Source organism: Rhinolophus ferrumequinum, chromosome 21, assembly GCF_004115265.2.
Source record: "Rhinolophus ferrumequinum isolate MPI-CBG mRhiFer1 chromosome 21, mRhiFer1_v1.p, whole genome shotgun sequence".
Classification (NCBI taxonomy): domain Eukaryota; kingdom Metazoa; phylum Chordata; class Mammalia; order Chiroptera; family Rhinolophidae; genus Rhinolophus; species Rhinolophus ferrumequinum.
The window spans coordinates 42,964,455-42,991,489 of NC_046304.1; the positions used below are offsets into that span (position 1 = coordinate 42,964,455).

Below are 27,035 nucleotides of genomic sequence, written 5' to 3' on the forward strand. Positions count from 1 at the left end.
CCTATACTGTTCAGCTCCAAGAATACAAGCATCTAGGAATATAGCCCCCAGGCAGGAGATAGGAGAATTATGTGCAATGAAAATGTCATAGTTATACCTGCTTACCCTAGAGTTAACCAGCTGGGCACAGAGTTTCGAATCCACATTTAAGTGGCTCCTCTTTAATAAAAAATGGCAGAAACCCAAACCAAACTAACAGGAAAAAAAAAATTCTGAGAAAAGAAAGGCAATACAAGTAACAGAAGAAAACTACAATTATAACATTTATCTCATCAGAGAAGATACTGCATCTGAGAAATAAGAGGAAGTTATGAAAAGAGGATAGTCAGAAAGCAAAATGATACTGGAAGTTAAAAATATGAGGGCAAAAATTACAATAGGAATACTGGAAAACAAAGTTGAGGAAACAGCCCAGAAATTTCATCATAGGTTTTAATTTTTTTTTTAACTAAAACCAAGATTTTTTATTAAAAACTTTTAAAAAAAAAAATTAGGATAAAATATAGGAGAATAAAAGAAAGGATAACTAAATGATGATCAATTTAGGAGGGATAACATCCAAATAACAGGAGTTCCAGAAAAGAAAAAAGAGAAAGAAAATGGAAGAGAGGAAATCATCTATAGATAACTAAATAGGAAATTTCCCCATAATCGAAGAGTTTAAGTATCTAGTTTAAAAGGTCCCATTATCCAGCACTATGTATCAAACATACCAAATCCATCACAAAACAATTTAACATCAGCCATAAAGAGAATACCCTGAAATCTTGTGGTGGAAAACAATAATCACGAATGACCAAAATCAGGATGGCATCAGCAATACTCTAAACCTGCACTGTCCAAAATGGTAGCCACTGGCCATGGGGGGCTATTGGGTACTTAAAATGTAGCTAGGTCAAATTGAGGCACTCTGTAAGTACAAAATAAACCTGATTTCAAAGACTTGGTTAAAAAAAGAAATACATACCCATACGTGTATGTGTATAATTCATAATTCAATAATTATTTGATATTGATTGCATGTTGAAATAAAAATATTTTTAGATATATTGAATTAAATAAAATATATTATTAAGTTTAATTTCATCTGTTTCTTTTTACTCTTTTGAATGTGGCTACTAGAAAATTTAAAATTACAGATAAGCTGCCATTTGTGGCTCACATTATATTTCTATTCAGAAATGCTGATCTAGACCTAGAAGATAATGGAGCAATGTATTCAAAATTTGGAGGAAGTGATGTCTCACCTGAAAATCTACACTCAGACCAACTATCAATCACGTAACAAGACAAAATACATTTTCAGACAAGATCTCAAAGTAACTTTCCACATTTTTGTACTCTTCCTCAAGCTGAGCACAAAGATAGATAGACTTCATGGAAGACAGACTTCACCAAAACAGGGAAGTAAACAAAAAAGTAGGAAGTCCCTGGAACCAAAGGAGAGAAAGGAAATTCCCAACATAATGATAAAGGCAAGTTCCAGGTCCACAACTGTGCAGCAGACCTTAGAGAACCACCAAAAAAACCAGACCAGACTAGAGTAAAAGGACAGAGGCTCCAGAGGGAATAGCTCCAAGAGGAAAACAAAGCCAATGGAGTATCTCATGAGGCTGAACATACGCAAAGGAGACAGTGCTATAGCAGAGTTCGTGAATGAATGAATGAGATAGATAAAAAAAATTAAACTAATGAATGGTAAAGTAAGATAGTAACTACAGAAAAGTAAAAGTTGTCAAGAAAGGAAAGGTAATCATTGCACACCAGGTGACTCAGTTATGAATATTTACATGATCATAATAATATAAACATGAAACAACGATTTAACCAAAAAGGCTCAAATAACTACATAGGAAAGCTAGGAGAAAGGAAGCGGCATGCGGGGAATGTAGGAGTGAGGATGACAGATACCAGTTGTAAAAGCTAAGTCATCTTCTATGGTAGGAAATTTTAAAATAATACCAAAGCTAAACAACTATTTATTATTTATTTATGTTTATATTTATATATCGAGATGTCATAAACTGAGCATGATATCTAGAAACAGAATACCAGAATAAACAGCCAAAGTTATTGAAAGCAGTTCCCTTAAGAAAGGGAATGAGGAATAAGAATGGAGCAGAGAACTGCATTTTCCCATTAAAAGCCTTAGAGTATCACTTGCCTATTTTAAAAGGTACATATCCTACTATGATTAAAATAAAATTTAAAAGAAAGAAACCATCCATTTAGAAGCAAAAAAACTGCCTATGAGGGCACCCCAATTATGATTTCTTGTTTTATACTTACAATTGGCCTAAAGGAAATTAATACCTTTATTTAATGAAAAAGGGTGGGAGAAGGAACTGCTTTATACTGTATATACATTTGTTCTTCATAGGCTTATTATGAAGGGTACCTCATCTTCCAAAACCAGTTATCAATCAGCCAAAGTACTCTCCCACTAACTTTTATACCCCTCTGTGAAGACCAAATTATACCCAGATCAAACTCATATCATTTCAGTGATTGTTTTCAAAGACTATATCAAATAATACTGATTCTATGTTTTATTTCAGATCAACCATTTAAACCTACAGGTCATAATGCTGATTCCACTTTGGATCGAGTGTATTCTTCACAGTATCTGTAGAATGGCATTGCCCAGATCCATCAACCACCACCTTAGCAAATGGGTCAGGAAGTCCTGTGAGAAAAGGGGAAGATTTTTTTTTTTTTAATTAAAGATATTTTGACATGGAAGATACAAGACTAATTATATAAAGATTACTGGTTCGCTGCAAAACAAAAGATTATTTCATTCCTTTTAAAAGTTTAACATTTCGCTATAAAAGTGGTTCATTTAAAGTTAATTCTACATTAAATACCAAAAACTACATTTTTTTCTTGTTTCTGTCTCAAAACATTCTCAGCTCAAACTACCAAAGTCTAGAGGTTACCCCAAATGTGGACGTTTTTATTGCTCTTTACCAGCCCTTTGACCCTAAGAAGAAGAATGCTTAAAACATTCCTGGCTCTCTTAAAACTTTTCCACAGTCTCCCTTAGTAGCTCATTTAAAGAAAGGCTTACTAAAGGTTTTCACACAGGAACGTGGGCTATAATTCAATCAGCCAAAAAGTTTTACTGAATAACTGCCATGAGTGATGAGAAATTGAAACAAAAAATCTAATAAATACCCTGCCTTAAAAGAGCTTCATATCTAATTGGGGAAGTAAGAATGCTATACAAATACACAAAAACGAAAAACAAAAAAGACCTGAGAATAAACAAGAGTTTGTACTGATTTGTAATACTGTGAATGCTTTACATATATTACATCTCTCAATCCTCACAATAACCCTATATAATACTATTACCTCTATTTTATTGATGAGGAAACTGAAGCATAAAAGGTTTATTAACTAGCCCAGCATCACACAGTATAAGTGGAAGGGCCAGGGTCTCAAGTTTAGACTCTAAACCCAAGCACACACAGTCTGGTTCTCGATTTCATGGTCTGAACTGCTACGCTGTACTATGGTACCTCTCATTTACTATGCGGTTCAACAGACTGTACAAGTAAGAGCTCAGAAAAACAGGACAGTTTGAGTATGAACAGTAAAGAAAGGCTGCTGCTGCTTCTTTTTTTTTCTTTTTGAGGGGATGGGACTCATTTGGGCTTTAAAGAAGCAGGAAGAACATCAAGGAGGGTATGACAATACCTGAAGGGTTTAAGGACTCTAACCAAAGGGTTTGTGCTAAGGTGTAAAAGTAAATGCTGCTGGAGAGATAAGACTGATCCAGTGAGAGAGGCTTGAAAATCAGAAAATAAAGTCTTAGAGTGACTGGGGTAGCTAACAGGGAGCCACTTTAAGTTCTGAAGCATGGCTGTAAATACATTTTCCTATTTTTCTATTAGTGGTATTCAGGATGAACTGGGAGAAGGAAAGAGTAGAGGCACAGAGACCATCTCCAAAACTGTTGTAAGCTGCAGACAGTAGGTCGCATGAAGAACAGCAGAATGAGTCACCTAGCGAGCTCCAATTCCATGATTCTGTGATCTGTCAACTTCAAAAAAATAAGACCAAAATTTAAGAATATTAAGTATTTAAGAAGAAACTTGGTAGGTTAGAGTATCAATCTGTTTAATTATATTGTTCTTGAAGTTTAGCGTTATTTGTATTATTTCCATAATACCTAACAACCAGTAATGTGTTTAACAGAATACTTTTCCCTCTACCTTCAATAACGTTAATTATTTTCTTCTGGGAGAAATCCACTCTACCTTGTTCTTTTGAGTCTACTTTCTAAACAAATAAACATATAAATGTATGTTTGTAAGCAAAAACAAACAAAAATCACATTTCTAGCTTTCCCTTTGGATGTTGCCTAACTAGTTAAAGAACTAAGGACTAAGAAAACAACTTTTTCCACACAAAATTTGGCATGGCTTCCAAATTCTTAATTAAGTATGAATGTCTAAGTCCTGTCTTCCTATGTTTCTCTTCTGTTAAACAATACAAAATACAAGCTCTATACACTAACCAAAAAATGCCTAAGTTTCAACCTACCTGATTATATTTTCTACAAAAATTTAACTTGAGGGCCAAGTTATTCTAATGTGGTCAAAAGCTATCAACTTTTTTGAAGTTAGTGAGACCTCTAGTGGTAATATAAAGTGGCTAAAGAATTTTCTGTATTTTTTTAAACTTCTCAATTCTCCCCATCATTTCTGCGTCATATAAAACACCTAAAGCTCAAGAATTTTCTCACTACACAAGTGCACTTAATGATATGAAAATAATGAAACAAAAATGTCAACTTAAAAGTGAGTTACCAGAGAAAAGAAACCTTTATTTTTGATTGGGGGGGGGGATTCAACCCACCATCTTGGTTCTTACTGAATTCAATGTGAGGCCCCTATACAACACCTTAACACAGTACTTTACACACAAATCTTTAATTTCAATGTTGCATAAAAGAGAAAAAATTTGATACTAATGACAACATTCTTTAAAAAACACAGATAATGGATAAATGAACAGATGTGTGATAAAGTTAATGGTAAAATCTAGATAGTGGGTACTCACTATAAAATTCTTTACATGTTCCCATATACTTGAAAATTTTCCTGCTAAAATTTTGGGGAAAGGAGGAAGTACTTATTTTTAAAAGCCAATAAGCTTGAAAGCAGTTCTTTAAAAAATGACTGAGCAAAACCTTTTCTCAGAAAGGGTAGGTATCCTGGAATAAACAGTATTATCTCATATTTTACAAGTTACTCTACAAAAGACAATATATGGCTGTGCAGTGTTTCCTATAGTTAAAAAATATATGTATCTATTTCATCAGCATATAATAGTGCTTAATATTAAAATTTACTTTTCTCATTCTCATTCAACACAATCTAAACTGGGTTACAAGCAAAACCTTAACTAGAGGGTGCCAAAAAAATGTATACACATTTTAAGAAAGGAAAACTGTATTAAAATTATAATACTCAATATATACCGGTAACAGAAGACGAATATAAGTCACGTTTGACTTCTGCAATGACAAGAGGTGCTCAAATTGGTTACCATCAGTATCTAGACACTTCTGATTATGGCGAACTACTGCTTGAGCAATGTTGACCAAAGTGCCCACGGGTATACACTTTTTGGCACCCCCGGTATATTTCAGTATCAATGGTAACTGCATTCTTATCAATAAACACATTCTCACTCAAACTTAATTAAGAGATTTAGGAACCATTATTTAATTCTTTCTCTGAAATTAATGTGAGCAACCCTTAACTCATAAGCAGATGGAAAATAAATGCTTAGTCTGCCACAGCGGGAGAACCTTCACCAGTGTGAACCTGGGGGATTATTCCGAGTCCCCTCTGAAGGCCTCAGGATTGGCTTTCCTGTTTCCTTTCCAGGGCCCTCAGTGTTTCTTCCACCCTGGGTTTTAAAGATAATCACACAGTTTCCCCCAATTTTCTTATCCCTGAAGCAAGCTCATAACTCTTAAATAATTTTATCAATTTTTGCTGCTTAATAAGGGAAAAGGGAAAGATTTCCTTCTTTCCTTCTTATTTTTTACATGCAACTTAAGGACAGATAAAGAACATGTAAGTGGTAACAACCTCCTCTCAGAGGTTTACAAAGAATTAAAGTCAGATCCCTCTAGATTTCCTAGGAAAACTGAGACAAGGATATCTGGATACTCTATTTGAGGAGCTGGGTCTTGGGACTCTAGAGGAAGGCAAAGAATTTGGGGAGGAAGGCGGGGAGACAAAACTGAAGATTTTATCTTTAAAACTAGAGCAGATGTCTTGGGATAGAAGCATCTGTAAGAGTGTGCATTCCTCACTTCTCTCCCTTTTCTCCTTGTCAGTAGCCTATCCAATCCTATGCCAATTTGCAGTCTTACTAGGATAAATCTTACCTCAGATCAACCTAAGGGTAAAAAGAATACATACTGGTTATTAGCAACAGAGATGAGGTGGGCAGTTCAGCAGCAGCTTGTGAAGATAACATTAATTGGTGGCAGCACAGAGAGGCCACTGGGTACAAAAACTGGGGTAGAGACCACATGGTATGTAAACTGGAGACTGCTTATAACATTCTTCTTAACTATGTCCCAAATCATGCTAATTGCTTTCCCATATAAGCACAGATATAAAATTTTTTAATTATATAGTTTTATAAGATGTTATTTTATAAACTTTAATTCAGGTTCTACTCTAGACAGATTGGAAGTAATACAATTTCAAGTGGAATGAGTTAAGTATGATTTAAAAATATATCAAGAGCTTATTATGTCTTTTAACCAAACCCTTGAGAATTACCTACTTATATTAAATTAGCACTCATAGCCAGTTTTGCTGGCTTGTAAGACTTGAATTTAAAAATCTAATATACTCTATTTCTAACTTCAAATATTTGACATATAAAATTTTGTTGGCTTAAGTTTTTTACTAAAAATTATATCATTTTTTACTCAATAACTTAAAGCTATTGTGAAGTATATTACAGGGTAAACACACGCAAGGGGTTCTGTCCAATCCTCCCTCACAAAACTTAATCCTAAACAAAGCCACAAAAAATTTCACAACAAATCGGCAAAGAGACAGCAAATATGGGAACCAAATATCTACTTTGGAGTCTGAGGCTTAAGAGCATCTACGATCAAATGTGGCAGAGATTACTTTCCTACACTCTGGAAATTCCAAGCAAGCTGAATGACTTCTCTCCCTTCCAAGGAATCCTGAATGCATGGGTAAAATTTCCTACAAAATGTTACGGGGAAAAAAGTGTTTACAAAATAATCTCAAACCTTTTCTAGAGATCTAGCAGTATGCACACGTTCAATAAACATTACACATATCCGCATATACACACCTGCACATACACACATTTCACAGAAATATGTGGGGGGGTGGGTAAAGCAAACTGGGCTAAGGCTAAAAGAGCACAAAATCCTCTTTCAAAAATGTGATGCCAAAAGGCTCTGAACCAAAGCATTCATAAAATAACATTGAGTATATTTCTGAATAGAGAAATCCCTAAAGCGGACAATTCTGAAAATGTTATCCAAAAAGTTTACACACAACATACAAGATTTAAAGTTAATTTACTTACGGAAAAAATCCTTTTTCACCAAGTTTTTTGCACAGAGTACTGTAAAGGAAACAAAAAATACATGGGAAGAATTAAAATAAAATGGTAAGACTGCAGTGTCAAAAGTTTCATATTGAAAACACTAGTGAATAATAATTAAACACTAACCACAGCAAGGTATGAATTATGATCATAAACTTTCATTAAAGACTAGCAGAAGACAGCTGAACCTGTGTTTGTAACTTTAGCAATGATCAGCAGTAACAGCTGAGGGCAAGAATGTTTATATGTCTGGTATTCTTATAAGGACCCAATTCCTATCTTCCATCAAGATCTATTCTCAGAGTAGCGTGGGGGCAAGGAGGAAATATGTAAATTTGGGTTGATATATATATTTGAGGGATAAAATAATTTTATACCGATAAGGATCATAAATAATATAAAGCTTTCTTGATTTAGATGAGTTTGGGTTTTTTAAATAGTATTCTGTTATTTACTCTGCACCTAAACTCCACAGAAACTTTTCAGGAGAGATAAATGACCTTCTAAATCATCAGCTCAATGACAAGATAGATCTACTATTACTTCCAAAAATTAAGTTAATATATTGAACTAGATATCCCAAATCCACATTCTCTGGATTACCCTGCATTAAATTATTACTTATATGGTGATGGACTTACAGCCTTGTGAATATGTTAAAAACATTGAATTGTACACTGTAAAGAGGTGAATTTTATAGCATGTGAATTATATTTCAATTTAAAAATTACTGCTTATATAGTCATAAACTTAACTTCTTTAAATCAAACTTGATACAAGTGAAGGGAAACACCAATTTCCATATATTTGTAGTTCAATTTATAAAATATCTATGAAAGTAATGTTTGATTAATTTCTGCCCACTTCTACTCAGTTTAAGTGGTCTGTTCAATTAGTTACAATTATTAGAAGTTTAGTGTGTAAAAATTCATTTAACATTATAAACCCTGGTAGTAAGTCTCAGTATAACTAACCACTTTAAAGTTCAAGTAAAAATCATTTTAAAGACAGATGCCATCAGTAAATGAATAAAATTATTAAGTAAGCACAAGATACTGATTTACTGGTCAGAGACTCCTAGGCCCTATCTTACACATAAATACAAATTATATGGTCTTCAGTATGATGAGGTTATCATGATTTAACCAGCATCCTAGGATTCAAGACGTGAAATGATTTCACATTATACTTCAGAGAAACAGAAAACGTATGCAAAACTAAACCTACAAACTTACTGTTTGGCTACACGTTCTTTTTTTTCCCATCCATTTACCACGTCCACTCAGCTGTCAAACACTATCCTTCCACCTGAGCTCTGGATCTCACACCAACCCACTACTTCCTCAGGGACCTTCTCTCTCTCCTCCTCAACAGCCTCATCAGCAATTTAAACGTACGCAAGTCTCGCCCATGCCTCCTACCTCCAGCCACCATCCTACCTCTGCTCTTTCATAACGAAACTACTTTAAAGACCTGTCTACATGTTCTTTACCTCCCACTGTCACTTGGCTTCCTCTGTCATCCTTGCCCCTATACTGCTTCTCCAAAGCCCTGAGGACCTAATTACTAAATCCGTCCAATGGACACTTTTCATTCTTTATCACACTTGACCCCTGAAGGGCATCTGCTTCTATTCACTACGACTCCCTCTTTAGGAAGCCTTCTCTTATTTTGGTTTCTGTTTAACACCACTGTACCTGGTTTCACACCAGGCAGGAACTCACTCTAAGTGTTCCTTGCCAGATCTTTGTTCCTATGCTCCATGCAAGAAGTTGAGGTTCTTCAGGGGTTTGCCCTAGGTCCTCTTCTTTTACTCTATAACCCGAGGAGCACAGATGCCCGACTTTGATTTATTTGTAAATTGTTATATGTCTGTGCATTTTTCTAGGGAAAGAACGCACATTTTTTTCTGGGAGAAAGTTCATAGTTAACAGATTGACAAAGCTCTTCCCTCTCAAAATATAAATCTGAAGAGCCGCTTTTCATACATTCTCCCTGGTCTGTGCCATTTTTATGACACCCAAATCCATAAACCCAAACCTTTGCTCTCTCCTGAACTCCAGGTCCACACAGGCAAACTAAATACGTCCCCAAAGTAAAATCCCCATCTTCCCGGTCCCCCAAAATTGCTCCTCCAGTTTACTCTCTTTCAATAATACCACTGCTTTCCACTCCACTGCCCCAGTCAGAGACCTCCACAGCAACCTTCACTCCTCTTCCTCCTCCCCGCCTCCTGGCAATTACCAATTTTGATCAGTACTGCCTCTGAAACAGCCTTCATCTTTCCACTCCCCTCTGTTATCAGTGCCACGTACCCCCCACCCCCCGCTCCCCGTCCAGACCACCATCAACTCCTGTCCAGGTCATTACAATAGCAGTCCCCTGCCTCAAGCCTCCACCCCTCCAGTCAGTTCTCCACATTGGACCCAAAGTGATCTTCCTAAAACTATGATTAAGTCCTTCTATCCATTTCTCCTCCTCCTAACAACATTCCAAAACATCCTTAAAACATTCCTCAAAACTATCCTTCTACTCATGCGTTGTAGCTCACGCCCAACCGACCACTTTCTCAGGGACCTTGTCTCTCGTCTCCTCTACTGACCTCCATCCTAAAAACATTCCCAAGGTACAAGGTGTGATCAAAAACTACGGTAAATGTTTAAATTTTATTGCAGCAAAAGACACATTGCCGTTAATCCCCCTCAAAACATTCCCCCTCACTTCAAACACACTTATCCCATCGTTCTTGCCACTTTCTGTAGCAGTTCTGGAAGTCCTCTTTCATGAGTGTCTTTAGTTGCACTGTCATGGATGCCTCCATGTCCTGAATCAATTCAACACATTTACCATGGTCATTTTGATTTGGAAGTCACATGGTGCCAGATCTGGTGAATAAGGTTTACATGAGGACCCGTGGTAATGTTTTTATTTCACAGAAATTACTGTACCAGAAGTGATGTGTGACATGGAGCATTGTCAATAATGGAGGATGATTTACGGCACACTTTAAACCACACCTTCTCTCGACCGTATCTCACACTTGACTGACTGCACCGAACAAGTTGAAACTTGTCACACACTGTTACTTAAGGTTCGACGGACCACTTCCCATATTGAAGATCCCTGCCTTTCCGTTGGATGGCACTCGGCAGCAGCATTCATCATATTATGTGATCACAACAGAAAGGCTCCATGTCACACATCACTTCTGGTACAGCAATTTCTGTCAAATAAAAATATTACGGCATGTCCTCATCCACCTGATTCACTGGATCTGTAACCGTGCGAATTCTGGCTTTTCCCCAAAGTCAAAATGCATTCAGGATATAGAGGCAGCCACGACAGCACAACTAAAAACACTCATGAAAGAGGACTTCCAGAACTGCTTCAGGAAGTGGCAAGAACAATGGAATAAGTGTGTTCAAAGCGAGGGGGGAGTATTTTGAGAGCAATTAACGGCAATGAGTCTTTTACTGTAATAATTTTTTTTTATTTAAACATTCACCGTATTGATCACACTTCGTGTTCTGGCCCAAACTTTATATTGGTTTACAATGCCCTTCAGGCTCTGGCTCCTGCTTATCACTCCGACGTCATCTTTCATCACCAGCCTTCCCCTCTAAGCCCCCAAGTCCAAAATCCAGCCACACCAAACTTTTACTTTCTCAAACGTACACCATCTCTCACCCACAGCCTTCACGTGCCATTCCCTCTGCCTGAAACATTTTTCTCAGGCTTCGTCTTCTCATCTTTCAGGTCTCAAAGGGAAGGAAGTCTTTTAGAACAAGTTTCTCTCAACTCTCCGCCCACTTGTATTTCCACAGAAGCCCATTCCTACCACAGGCACTCAGCACACTCTATTACAATTGTTGAAGTTTAGAATGTTGCTTATAACTATGGAGATGGTAAACTCCATCATAATTTACATGATTTACAGCGTAAATCATGTCTGTCTCACTTCTTTGCATCTCCAGCACCAAGCACACGCTGAGCCAGGCATTCGATGGGCACTCAAAAAGTATTTGTTGAATGAAACAGATTCCAAAATAATCTAAAATAATTTCATTGAAAGGGGGGACTTTTTATACTATATGACAGATAAATTACAATCCTCAAGTAATTGTGATTTTGACATAATTATGAAATCTTATTTTTATCATTTCCCTTTATTTAAAACATACTCATCAGGTCATGTTTGAAACTTTCTTTTAAAAATAACAAATAATATGTTGCTAATATATGAGTAAGTTTCAACCGGTAGAGATGATCAAAATAGGCTAAAGACAGCCTTGTTGGTATACTGGTAACTCCTATTTCACAGAGATGCAGATGTGTCCATGTTGAGATGCTTAATGAGAAGGAGCACTTCTCATGTCATTCACTCTTTCATTCAACATTTACTGAGCACCCACTTTGTGTCACGTGCTATGACAGATTCTGCAGATATAATACAAAGATAAATGAGACATAGTCCTTTGCCCTTAGAGCTTGCAGATCAAGTATAATTCAAATATCATGCCTTAAATACCTTTTTTCCTGTTGTTTTCTCAAGACATGTTTTTGAATTTCAGAAAAATCTCCTTTAGTATATTTTATCTGAGGCAGTGACTGAAGGAAACCATTTGCAGAAGTGCAGATGTTAATAAATATTACCATTTCATTTAAGTCACTAATTTCTTTTCCTGGGTGGAAAGGAGTTATCTATATGAACACGCCATGTAACATCAGAGTATAAATCCCAGCTGTAGAAATAGAATGCCATTGCTGTTCTTACTGAGTTGTACTCATAATGAATGGCTGTCTATGCTTCATCTGAATAAAACTCCCAACTGCTCAGTATCTTGCCAAAAATTCCCCTTCCTCCTCCAGATTGGAGTTGCATTCCAATTACACTGCTGATTGGAACGAGACTGCTTGAGAGAAAGGAAGAAGAAAAAAAAAACATTCAGACATCCCGTCTTCCTTTACCCCACAAAAACAGATTTTATACTGTTCCGGTAACTCAAAAGTTGTATAGACTACTTTGAACAGAGTAGATTTCTCTGGATTTTCTTTGAACATTTATTATCATTGTAAAATAAAACTGAAGTTCAGGATAACATTCCTATACAAATTCCAACAAGATGGCCTAGTGCTTTCAAAACATCTAATATGCACCCTTCCTGATCACTGGCATATGACAGCCATTTAGATCTTTCTGCTCCAAGAAACAACCTCAACCTCATCTCCTAAATGTGAAATGAAAATGAATGTAAGTTCTACAGAAAACTTGTACACAATTTTTATATGTATGTGCTTTAGTTATTGTTGCTTGAAGTAGGAGCGCTACACAGACTCACCATTCAAGTGCATTATTACAAAATGTTGCAATGAGCAAAAATGTCAGGTACAACCTACGTGCACAACAGTAGTGAAATGGTTATGGATGACAAATAGCATGTTGAAATATTACACAGCCATTAAAATTATGTAAATGTATTTACTGACAAGAAAATATTTTCTTAATGTTATTAAGAGTAAAAGTCCATTAACAAACAGTACATTTAATAAAATGTAAATTTAGTAAGAAATACAAAAAGATTGGATAACATTTATTGAGTATTTACTATGTGCAAGTGTCCACCAACCACTCTGTGAAGTTAGTAGTATTACCTACATTTTAGAAGTGAAGAAACTGAGGTTCAGGCATTAAATACTTGCAAAGGTGACACTGTAAGTTCTAGAGTTGAGATTCCAAGTCAAATAATCTAATTACAGAACCCAAACTTAACCATCATATATAGAATGAAACAGTCTCTAAGGTCAACTCTTCTTTTCAAAGGAACTTAAACACTGGTTAAACAATTATTGGTGATACAGGTTCACAAAATGGTCGTAAGAAACCTAGCATGCAGGAGGACCTTCTCCAAAAGATAAGCAATTTCCCTCTTTCAATAGGTGTAATAGTTTACCTCTACAATCATATTAAACCTGCTTTTAACTATGTATCTTGCTACAATACCATTTAATCAAGGAATTTTAGACAATTCATTTCATGTATGTTGCAAAACAAACTGGGCTTCTAAGTTTAACTTAATGCATTTTAGTACCTGACAGGTAATTTAATTAGCATACCAGATGATGTGTTAAAAGATACAGGTTCTGCCACTCTGAAGTAAATATTCTTACTAAAAAATACACACACACACACACACACACACACACACTTAAATATTTCACCAAAGGCAAAACTGGTTCTCAAGTTAAGCAATTAAAAATGACCTTTCTAGAGCACTCATAACAACTTTTAAGTAAATACTTTTTGTTTTCAAATTTCAAACATGAAGATTTTGGTGAAAATTTTTTCCCAAACAAGTGTACTTTTTAACTGAATAAAACTGAAACAAGGTTAAGAGTATACATATAAGCTTTCTAAAAGTCAAGTGCAAGTTTATTAACTTTTCCAATACAAAAACAATGACCTACTTTGACGTAATAAATGCAGATATTACTCCTAGCCACAACTGTAAATTTCTGCCTTACAATGATCAGAGATTAAATTTAAAATAAAGCTCTTCCTACAAGCATAATAATCAAGTTCTGGTGTAAATTCATATGTTAAAAAATAAATAAGGTTCGGCTAAAGCCAAGCGGGACATTCAGCATGAAATAAACATAAAGCAGGTAGTCCAGACACACAGCAGGCGCGCTGTAGAAGCTATTACTGCAAGAAACTAACTACCTGAAAGCATTTCAGCTATACATCTTAAACCAAAATTTCCATAAATTCATTTCTCCAATTTGAAGATAAAAACACATAAAAGTACTCTCCTTCATTCAGAAGGAGGGTAAATTCACTATAACTTAAGGACGCTTATGCTAAATGCTATCCTGGCTAGTGCTATTGGAGACTCAGCCACCACGTCCTCCCGACTGAACACCTTCATTCAAACAGACCCACTTCATAACTGACGGCTGCTCAAGAGATTGATCTAGTATATCTAAATTTAGTCACACAGTAATTTATTTTCTACATCAGAACACCAAGAGAAAGAAACCTTATTATAAAATTCAAGTAGCTAGTTGCAATGAAGAACACTATTCTACAGGTAGGGAAAAAGTTGCATCACTTTCTGGCCACTCCCAAGTTTCTCTCCTTTTTTTCTAGAGACACTCACAAGAGATAGCATAGTATAGTGTTAAGCTATAAGCACTATATTAAACACTTAGAGTCATAATGCCTGGGTTTGAACCTAGTGCTGTAACTTATCAACTTGAGACCCTGAACAATTATTTAATATCTCTGTACCTCAGACATCGCATCTATAAAAATGATGAGAGCCACGTCACAAAGACTGTTTTAAAGATCAAATAAACTGAAAAACATAAAACACTTGGAATAGTACCTAGTATACAGCAAGTGCTCAGTAAATATTAGCTATTCTTGTTCTTTCTACTCTAAAATATCTAATAAAATTAATCCCCCAGTTTGCAAGCATTTGAAAGTATCTTAAAGAGCAAGAAAGTGGTCTTCTCACAACCTGGTGAAGAGCCTGTTTTAGTTCAGGCTGCTATAACAAATACCATAGACTGGGTGGTTTACACAGTACAGTGGTACCTTGGTTTTCGAACGTCTCCGTTGACAAACATTTCGGTTTACGAACGCCGTAAATTTTATGGATCTATGACATCATTAAATAGTGAAATTCATGCTAAATTTGCAGTTTTAGGGGTTGATTCTAAAGGTCTGGAACGGATTAATCCATTTTGCATTACTTTCTATTGGGAATCCATGCCTCGGTTTTCGAACGTTTCAGAACTTGAACGGTCTTCCGGAACGGATTACATTTGAAAACCGAGGTACCACTGTATTTATTTCCCACAGTGCTGGAGACTGGGAAGTCCAAGATCAAGGTGCTAGCAGATTCAATGTCTGGTGAAGGCCCTTTTCCTGTTTTGCAGACAGCCACCTTCTTGCTGTGTATCCTCACATGGCCAAGAGAGAGGTATCATCTCTCGAGTCTTTTCTTCTAAGGGCACTAATCCCAATGGTAAAGTCTCCACCTTCATGACCTATTTGCCTCCCAAAGGCCACACCTTCAAAGACCATCACACTGGGGAAAGAAATATGGGGGGACACAAACATTCAGCCAATAACAAAGTTCATGTAAGTTTTCAGCAAATATTGATGAGCCTCAATCTGTATGTCTAACTTCACTCCTCTCCCAAGCTGCAAGCCGACATTTCAACTGACTACCACATATACCCACTTGGAAACCTCACCAGCACTTCAAATTATATTCATTCAAAACTGAACTAATCAGCTTCCCTAATAAACCAGCTCTTCTTCTTTCTGACGCCCCAGCTCTGTCAACTGCACCACATGCTTCCAATCACCAGAAAGCAAACGTCTTTCTTATCTCTCCCCCTCCCTAACCACCCCACGTCTAAAGCAGTTGCCAGATTACATCAGGTATCACATATCTCTCTGCCTATTTCCATTTCCAGTGTTCACATTTAAGTAATTATATATTTTATAATGTGCCAAAATAACTTCTTGCTTGATCCTTAAAAGTTTGTGAGTTTTGATTTAATATCCACAGAAAAGGAAACTAGAGCTGAGAGTTGTGGCTTTCCCCAGCCTGTAACCTAGTAAGTGAGCATTTTTAATTCAGGCTCCATCCTCTTTTTCTATAGATTCCTCACTCAGAAGGCTATTAATGATCCCAGCCTTCTCTCTCATTAACTCCTAGACTGAAAACGGCATCCTCTTTTTCCCCCCAAATAAGCCCAGGACTTTTCTGCCTTTGACTTTATTCAAAATATTCCTCCCAGCTCAAGTTCTATTATTCTAACCACTGACCCTCAAAATTTTATCCATTTATCACATTTCAACTCCATGTGAAACGTTTTCTGATTCTCCTTTCTCACCATCTGATTTTGTGTAAGGATGAGCAAACTAAAAGGTAAACAATAAAGCAAACTTCACTCCTTGCTTCCCGTACCCTAGGAAGTCTTTCCCTTCGAATCAGGCTAGCCCCCTCAACTCTCTGCAAGCACACTGCTTACCCCAAGGCCCAACTACCTATGGGAGCTCTTTCCTAATAACGTCTCGTTGAGCCTTCTCTCTCGTACACAATAAACCGGTGTATTGTCAACATAATGTCCTCCAATTATACTACCCTTATTTCTACAACAATGTAAACAAGGATAAATTCCCAGGTCTTCTGCATCCTTCCAACCTCTAAACACTGTAGTCACTGAAATACCTGATGATCTACTCTAATAGAGCAAAGTGCCAAAGATATTTAGTTTCCCAAATAGGCTCCACTTGTAAACGCAGGCCTTTAGTACAAACGGGAAAGAAGACTGCAACTGTATAAAGCTTTAATTTATAATAAGAAAATACTTCTTTGTAACTTTATACTTTTGAAATATTTCCTGGTTTGATAGGGAATTACTAAATTTAGTAAATTTTTTATTTTAGAATAATTCTGGATTTACAGAAAATTTACAAAGATAATAGTGTTCCCATACACTCACCCTTATTTATCCTATTAATAACACCTTATCTTAGTTAATATGGTACATTTGTCACAGCTTAATGAACTAATAGATACATTATTACTAAAGTTCATATTTTATTCAGATTTCCTTAGTTTTCACATCTTTCATCTGTTCCAAGATCCCACTGAGGATTCCATATTACATTAAGTTATCGTGTCTCCTTAGGCTTCTCTTGGCTGTGACAGTTTCTCAGACTTTGTTACTGTTTCTCAGACTTGGTATTTATGACCTTGACAGTTTTTAGGAATACTGGTCAGGTGTTTTGGAGAATGTATCCCTCAATTGAATTCTCTGGGTTTATTCCCAAATGATTATTCTGGATTTATGGGTTGTTGGGAGAAAGACCACAGAGATAAAGGTACCATTCTCATAACATCGTATCAAGGGTATATTCTGTCAAAATGACTTGTCACTGTTCATATTAACCTTGACCTGGCAAAAGTTGTGTCTGTAAGGTTTCTCCACTGTAAAGTTACTTTTTTATCCTCCTTTCCACACCATACTCTTTGAAAGGAAGTCACTGCTATGTGCAGTCTACACTGAAAAACCAAGGAATTACTCTCCCCCTCCTTCTCACTGAAATGTCTACATAAATAATCTGGAATTCTGCATAGGAGATTTGTCTGTCGTCCTCCATGTATCTACTTATTCAATCATTTGGTTATATATGTCAGTGTGGACTCATTTATTTTATACTTTGGGTTATACTCCAACACTACTTTATTGTGTTGCTCATAATGCTCCAGCTTTGGCCCTGGGAGCTGTTTCCATGGGTTTCTGAGTTCTTTTGATACAGCCACATCACGGGGCGGGGTGGAGGCTCATGCCTCCATACTTTCTGACACTAGAAAATGCTCTAGGCCTATCTTGTATGTTCCCTGCCCCAGCCCATTTCGCCAAGGAGCTCTGGGAATTACCAAATTTAAACATCAACAAAGACCCACATTTTTCATATATAAACAACCCAATTAACCCTTCACTTCCTAAGGTCTTCCCCAACTAGAACATTAAACTCCATGAGGTCAAGAACTTTTAATCCCCACTGCACCCCCAGAGCCTATGAAACCATGCACAGAGTACACAATTCAATAACTACTGTAAATACTGAAGTCTCAGAAATCCTGAAGGTCTGTAAGAGGGCTCCGGATTGAGTCCAACATCTCGCCATTTCCATGGAATCTGCCGAGATGTGTCATGTTCAGACTTCTGTTCTAACATCACTCTGTCTAATTCACTGCATTGTTTTACAGTAAACAAAAGCTTTCCTTTTTCCACTGCTCCTCCCTCTTATTCCACTGCAAGCCAAAAGTTTGCTAAGTATTCCCCAGTAAAATTTCCAGTGCAAGGGACTAATGCATCACATTTCCTAGATTTTTTCTGTACTGGCATGTTGCCATTGACATCATCCTGTCCAAGTTCTATTCAAATGATCGTTTTACCTTGCCATGTAAAGTTTAAATGAAAGGCATAATGCCAGATTCTTATCAACATTGGCAGCAGAACAAAAATTACTGACAATGCAAATGCCAAAAACCTGTTTACACATAATACCCCCTCAAACACCCGGTTAGTATGTATATAAAATAAACATCTGAAACGTACCAATATCGTTTTATAAGTCTGTAATATGTAGAAAGGAAAAAGCACAAGCTAAACATATACTGTCTTATGTGTACAGGGTTCGATTACAATTTGAAGGCATGTTTCCACAGCCTATCCACAGACAGGCAAAAATAAGCCAAGATTATGATGCGATTGTTCTACTAAACAACTTCATATCTACAATATAAATTTCACTAAATAATTTGTGATGGCTTATTTTTTTAGAGAAAGTTACTGTAAGGAAAAAGAAAACTACTCATTACTAAACAAAAGGCAAGTGGGGCAACCCTACTTTAACCTTAACAGGACGTCAGAACGCTATAAACCTCAATAAAACGCAACCTATAGCTACAGTCATGGAAGATAAATATCAGTGGCTGTATTTGCAGCACGTGACCCTGACCCACTGGCCACACTGACTGGATGATGAGCAGCCCCCAGACCCAATGAACCAGTCAGATCCTCTCTCCTGGGAAAGCAGCAAGTCAGAGCCCCTGCAAAGAAGGAAGACAGCACTGAGAAACAGAGGGTTCTAAATGGCCCAAGGAGGCCTCAGGGAATAACTGTCTTAGTTCCTGAAGTTTTCAATTTCCTGGGTCCTACCTCACCCTGGCTGCACTTTCCCCTCTAGGTGCCAAAACCGTATCCTCCCAATAACGTCTCTTTTTGCTTAAGTTAGCCTAAGTGAGTTGTTTTCCTGTTACTTGTGACTAAAAATGTCTTAAGATCAAGGTAATCCACCCCTCTTACCAAAACACTGTCATAGACCAAAAGGCACTTAATCAAAAGTGCAAATATATTAAAACCAAAAGTCATTAACATTTTATAAGTCTAAGTGTTTTCAAATATACTTAAATATCAACAAAACAGTTGTATTTGTGTTCAAAAAACTGCTATGCAGACAACATATAAACATGCTTATATCTCTGTTCTATAATCATATCAGCAAATTAAAATTAGTATAGATTATGTAGATGAGTATAGATTATGTGTCAATATATACAGAACTAGTAGTTGTTAGATTGTATCTATTCTATCGCCTCAAAGTCACAGTTCTCACATTGCAGCATGTATCTCATCACCTGGCCTGCTTGTTAAAACACATAGGGGGGAGGGGGGCTGGAGTTTCTAATTCTTTAGAGTTTCTAATTCTGTGGGTCTGGAGTAGGTCCCAGAACGAAGCTTCCAGGGGACGCAGATGCTGCTGGTCTCTGCACAACACTGAGAACCACGACCATGAAGTAATGGTTCTCAACTTTGGGGGGAATGAGATGGCGGTGATAAAGGGCTGCTTTGAAAATCTGATGAAAACTATGTATTGACACACACACACACACGCACACTTTAAAGGGTTTGTGGAAACGCAGAAGCTCTTCTACATCCTCTTCCAAATGACTTAGGTCAAGAACTTCATTAAAATAACGTAGCATCTTACATATCTATGTTTATCAAGTACACTTTGGAACTTTTACCTAAAGTTTATTTCACACATTTATCTTGATTTTTTTTAAGGAGCACAGGCTTTTTCATTCGAATTACTAATTAACATAATGAAGAGTGTTTTAAAAACTTAACTGAAAACAATTTCACCTTGACACACAAAAAAAGACAAAATTATATCTACAAAACAAGCAAAATCTGTACCTAATTTAATTAAACAGAAAAGAAAGACATTTAGGAAAAACTAAATTATCACATGAAAGACATACCTGTATTCCCTTTAAAAAATAAAAAACCCTCTAGATGTACAAATGCACAAATTCTCTTCTATGAAGAGTTATTGCAAATAGCACGTTCTCCTCTGAGCCTACACATAAAATCTACCCTATCTGGACAAAGCTTGAGAAACTCATTCTCTGAAAGTTCTCTGGGCTACTGGAAAAATCCAGACACACAAGCATTTCTCCATAAGGTATGATATTCAGATCATTTATCCTGCAAGGACAGAATATTTAGGATTTTTGTTTTAAAAGGTTGTCTTTGTACCCTAAAGGTCTTTGTATCCTCAAGAACATCTATCACAATGACAAAAATGTGACAGGCACTGTAATAAAATCTATAAAAAATGAAAAGCCATCCTATTTCATTATTTGTAGTTCATAAACCTTTTTTCCCACATTTGGAAAATCTCAGATAATGATGTTTTATTTTTAGCAAGGTGTTCTTTTATGGAAATTAAGACACACTATTTTAAGGTACATAACTTTGATATAGTTGAAAAATGGGTATGCTACAGACTAAATGTCTGTATCCCTCCCAAACCTGTGTGTTGAAACCTAATCTCCAACGTGATGGTATTTGGGGGTGGGGCCTTCGGGAGGTGATCTGGATCTCTCTGGACTCACCTTGAACTGACCAGGCCACACAGAGAGGCCACTTGTAGGAATTTCAGCTGAGAGTCCCAGCTAACGTCTCAGCTGACAGCCAGCTGAACTGCCAGAAATATTAGTGAATAAACCTTCAGATAATGTAGGCCCCAGCCTCTGAGCCGCCCCAGCTGAGGCTGAGTGCAACAGCGACAAGCCACCTGCCAACTGCAGATTCTCGAGCAAAATAAATGTGGTTTCAAGCCACTAAGTTCTGAGGTAGTTTACTGAACATCAACTGATATTTACACCACCATTAGATGAATTAATAGCGGGCTAAGACCCATCCAAGCTGCCTTTTTTTCCTGGTAGACAGTTTTCCAAAGTAGATAGCTACAGAACCATACCCAGACCTTTCTCCAAACACCCACACCCTCATATCTAGACAACTACTAAACTCTAACAAACCTTGACACGGCCACCTAGCGTGCTGATGCCAGCGCAGCAACTGGGTGACAACCTTAACTCAGACATATTACATACAAAAGAGACGTAGCTAGACATAATTCCATACTACATAGTTGCAGACTATCTCCAGCCAGTCCAGTGCTTACCAACCAACCCAAATATCAGCAGCCAATAAACAACATTCAAAAATTTGGCTCTTGTAATATGAAACAAAGATAATTCATGGTCTTTGGGCTTTAAAGGACCTATCCCATTTCTCCTGCCCTGAACTTCATCTCTGAGAGCCTGCTTGGACTCTGGGCTGGATCAGGTTCCACACTTGGCAATAAAATATTTTCACTTAGTGCACAATCTTTGGTCTCAATTAGTCATTATGCCTTCTTTAACAGGTTGGAGACCCCACAGAGATCACGTGATGGAGCCACCCATTAAAACTGACAGACCACTGACACAAGAACCTATTGGGCCCTAGATTTAGCAGGTTTTTGGAAACTTCTGATGGTGATTCAGCTGATTTCAGCTCCGAGTTTGTTCTGTTCTGTCTCACAAGTTTGTGTGTACTCTGGCTCAGAACCACCTGGTTTCTCGGGGTAGATATGCAGAGGAAACTGGGCCTCTTTCTTGAGTGACAAAAAGAGGGGATCTATTCTGCATACCACTGTTAGTCCACCTATGTCTTATCTAAGAGATTCCTCAGAAAAGTCAAAGTTTGGGCCAGATTCAAGGACTTCAGGTACTAGACTACTGGGTCTCTCGCAACCGCCCAGGTGCTCTGTACATACATTTGTCTATCAAATGGTAAAGGACTCTCCTTTTTGATATTTGTTGTAGGGACTGTCAATTCAAAGAAGCAAGTGTATGTATATTCACTACAGTCCAAGTTCATATACATGTCTAATAATGTGGTATAATTACACCAAGCTGATAATTTATAATTGCAGCAGCTACTTTGGGGAACTTAGGATTTCAACAAGCGTACACTTCTGCAATGTCTTGGAACCAAAGGAGCCAAAACCCCCAAAGCAACAATCTACCTCCTGAAATTGGTACACCAAAACATCGAAATGCCTCAATAACTCAAAAGTAACTTTCTTGAAGGCTTCCCTGGCAAAAGCTAAAGAAAAGGCAGTTTTTCTTTCCCAACTCCCTATCTGCAACGTTCAGTCTTTATCCCATCTGCACATTTCTTTATCATCATGGGTTTCCCTAATATTTTCCTCCCTTAGATATCATGGTCCTATCCCCTAACCTGTTGCCGAGCACCCACATAGTAAGAGAGATGATCACACAGCTTCCATTAAGGATTTACCCCTACTCTTCCAAAGAAGGTCATGCTGTTGTTTTTAAACTTTGGTCTCACATGGAATCCCCAAGGGTTTCTCACATGGAAAACAAGGATTTCTGAGGAGTGTAGAATAGTTTCAGATACCTATACTCTATACTGCCAGGGCTGCCAGAACTTCACAAGCTTGTAGAGACTAGTAGTTTCTGCAACAGAAGGTCAAAGATGGTTTGAAAAACCAGGTTGGGATCCTAATGCAGATCAAATATCACAAACCAGAAGAAAGTTTAAAGAAGCTGAGGATACAGCAAAGTGTTTGCTTCTGGACATCCCAGAAAACCTTTCTTACCAAAGTAGATTGAACCAAAACCCAAAACTGCAAGCAAAATCATACATAATCAGAAGATCAGAGAAAACTTTAGGAAATATTTTAGTATACACCTAGAGGCAGACCACTACAAGGTCTTTTCAGCCCTTTAATGGATTAAAACCAGAAATAGCCAGATTAGTGAGATGAATGTCAGTGGACTGGAAAATAGATCATTTTGATATATTACAACAGAATATTGTCAAAGAACTCTAAAAGAATAAAAAGGGGGGAAAACACATGTCCCTTCAAATTAAACAACTTACTCAAAGTCTAATATTCCTCCTATGACAGATAATGGCAAAGACTGTCCTGGGGGTAAGAGGGTGCTGAATCCATAGAGCTCAGGTACTAGAAAAGTTGCTATCCCTTCAAAACTGAGAAAGGAGTCCAACAAGCCAAGTTAGAAAGAGTAGTAATGACACACCTCTGAGCATCTCAGTAATGCCCTGTTATATTCTCTGCTGTTACTACACAAAAGGAAGTTAACTTTCTGTTCAAGAACAGGCCTTAAAATTCCTAGTGGGTACAGGGCTCTCTGTTTCTATCTTAAATTCCTTTCTATTCTTCCTCACAGTACGAAGAGAGTAACAGAGGTGGGAAACACCAATAATCTTATCTTCCCAGTCTCCCAACTTCTACCAACTTCGACAAGTCCATTAGTAAAGGAAGATATCTTTGCCCAGTGTGACCTCTACTCTGGCTCATTTACTAGGTTGAGGCTTGTTTTGTAGATAGCACTGTGAAATAAAATGCTTTATAGAAAGCACATATTTAGAGATTCCCATATTTTAAAATGTGCACAAAACCAAATTATGGCAGCCCTAGATGCCCTTGTTTTCTGGTGGATACTGAACTCTCCTAACCCACTGTCATATCAGATACCTGTACTCTGAGCTACAGAGTTTACTGACAGAATAGGCAGAATACACGGTGCTGACCATACTGAGAGTTCAAATTGATCCTTACATAAGCCTGCCTCAGTTACTCCAATATTTATTTAAACCTGAAGTGATTACCAGGAATAAATCTCACACTGAGTCTTTATTAGAAGAAAGATTTACTGTCCTTTGTAACACGCCCCTATTGCTCCTTTAGAAACCTAATGGGAAAGACTACAGTCATTCAAGTTCTCAAAGCAATCGATAGAATTGTGACCCTTAGACTCCCAGCTGCTCTTAACCAAATACCTCCCTATGCTCCATTCCTTCCAGAGAAATCTAACAGCACTGTTCACACAAGAAGCAAACTGCTTATCTTGCTATGACATACCCTCCCTGTTTGCATTTGGTGGCACTTCTCCACTCACCCTAGGCCGTGCAATTCTTGTTATTTCTGAGCAACATTCAACAATTTGTCAACTGAAATCCTTTTTTTATGAAATCCTTCTTTGCTCACTTTGTGTATCACTCTTCACCTTTGTTCAAAACTTAATTTTGCAACATCACTCCCTCTTCAGATGAAAGAAAACTACATGCTTGTTTAGCAATCACTCAAAAATTAATATGCCCAGCTCTGATCCTAAAGCTACCCCCTTTTGTCAACTCTGATTTAATACTGTTTGTGAAATGACTTATCTTAAAAATAACCAAATAAATAAATAAATAACAAAGACATTCCCAGTGTAGGATATACTGTCACCACAGAACATACAGACACTGAAGTGGATTCACTGCTTAATAAAACATGGGGAATCCCTACCTTTCTGTCAAATGATGAAGGAATTCACCTCACTGGAGGAGTTAGTTAACCAGAAACTCTGTGATACCCTTCTCTTAATACAGACACTCCATTGTTAATATTATCCCCAAAGTTTCATAAACCTTTTGTTTTCCAACCTAAAGTTTTCCCACTAGCACTAATGGTCACGCAATTATTCTCTCAGAGCTCACACGGACTTTCTCCCTATGAAATCATTATAATATGCCCAATGCAAATGGAATCAAACGCCACTGAAAACTTATTCTTTACTCTCACATACAAATCTAAATACTGTCAGAGACGAACCTGATTCACTCAGTCTTACACTCAATAAGTGTTAAGTTATACCTTTCTTCTCTGGAAAGAACCTCAACTAAAGCGACCATTTCAGGTCATCCTGTCAACAGCTACAGCAGTCAAGCTTCAAGGTGCTGAGGCATGGGTTTCTGTGTCACAGTGAAAACAAGCTACCAATCCAGACCAGTGGATTTCCACACTCCTGAGTAATCAGAAACTGAGTCTAATTAAAAGGACTCTAGAAGCAGACGACTCCAAGAAACACACAATTTGCCCCAAAACCACAGATGAAGCTCAGGACTACGTATATAGACAGCGGCTGCACAAGATTTTGGAATAAAACAGAATTATGTACTGTTTTTTAAAAATGATCGCTATAGTATTCTGCTGGTGATTTAACTCAAGTACGAAGCGATCGTTGTTTTCTCTTAGTAGGGTGGAACTGAGCTTAACTATGTGTGTAGCTCCTGGTACACTGAAAACGTATGTGTTCACATTAGCCTGCACACGGGCAGCTCTCCACACCATAATCTCAAGACAAGCACACACATATACACTCACGACACATACAAAGAGCACTTCGGACCAGTGCAACGTTTATCTGACCAACAAATCCACCACCCTATCAACAACACACAGAGACTTTGCTTACCTAATATAAACCAGAGGCATCTCCAGCTCTTTTGGCTTTAAAAGACCTGCTCCATTTTTCCTTCCCCAAACGTGATCCCCCAAAGCCTACCTAGACTCTGCTGGATCAGGTTCCCTGCTTGGCAGTAAAACTTCTTCATTCAACGCTCAATTTGTTTATCTCTAACAGTCTTTGCTCCTGTGGTTCTCCCCACTATTAAAGTCTAACTTATTGTTCCCTCTCCCGATCAAGTTTCCCCCCCGCAAGTTTAACAGCATCAGCAAGCCACACAGTCAGGAGGAAACCTGGAAATTTACGCATCATCCATATACTTCCATAGTAACTGTTATAAAACAGAACTCAGACTGTATCACTCGCTTGCTTCAAACCCTTCAATGGCTTGCCAAAACACCATAGCACACACGATACTTTATAATTTGGTCCCTGAACACCATCTTCTCCTCCAGCCTCATCTCACCATACACTCACAAGTACCCTTCACCCAGTAAACTCCTTCAATTCAGAATGCCTTCCTCACTATTCTCATTTACAAACCTCGCCAAATCCCACTAATCCTTAAAAATTGAGCACAATCATCATTTCCCAGCTAAAAGTGATCCTGAACACCTACTCAGACCTCAGTGATCTGGCCAAGTTCGCTTTTCCTTCCTTAGTCTTCTCACAGTACTGTGTTTATCTCTACCATGGCACTTACCAAAATATACTGAAACACCACACTGTAAGCTACCTTAACAATAAGCTAAGACCTTGCTAAACCTCTTCCTATACCGCAGCGCCTGACACATATCAAGTACTCTAAGGTGTACAACATGATGATTTGATACACGTATATATTGCAAAATAATTACCACAATACGATTAGTGAACTGAGGTCCATTTCTTACGAGGGAATAAAAACCTTTAGTATGTATCTTCTAGGTATCATTTTGTATATAAACTGTTCTTTTAGTCCCACGACAATCATATGAGGGGGATGTAATTTTACTGATGAGGAAACTTAGACTCAGAGTCTAAAACTACGAAGTGGAAAAAAGATATAAAATTCAAAATCTCAGTTCAAAACTCATATGCTTTCCACTATATTTGCTGCTTATTTACAGGTAAAATCGAGAAAGGAAAATAGCTCCCCTCATCTACTGTGGCAACTTCATCCCTCCCCACCCCACCCCCGCCAAACATGATTAT

General features: G+C 37.4%; 1 protein-coding gene across 2 annotated transcripts in view; it reads right to left on the reverse strand.

Moving 5' to 3' along the window:
• The window catches only part of SMURF2 (SMAD specific E3 ubiquitin protein ligase 2), a 90,876-nt gene that overhangs the window by 37,074 nt on the left and 26,767 nt on the right, over positions 1 to 27,035 (reverse strand). For both annotated transcript variants that reach the window (XM_033091137.1, XM_033091139.1), the window contains exons 2-3: positions 7,609 to 7,647; positions 2,578 to 2,686 (exon numbers count right to left, since the gene is read on the reverse strand). In XM_033091137.1, coding sequence (XP_032947028.1) covers positions 2,578 to 2,686; positions 7,609 to 7,647 — 148 coding nt within the window. The remainder of the gene's footprint in view (positions 1 to 2,577; positions 2,687 to 7,608; positions 7,648 to 27,035) is intronic.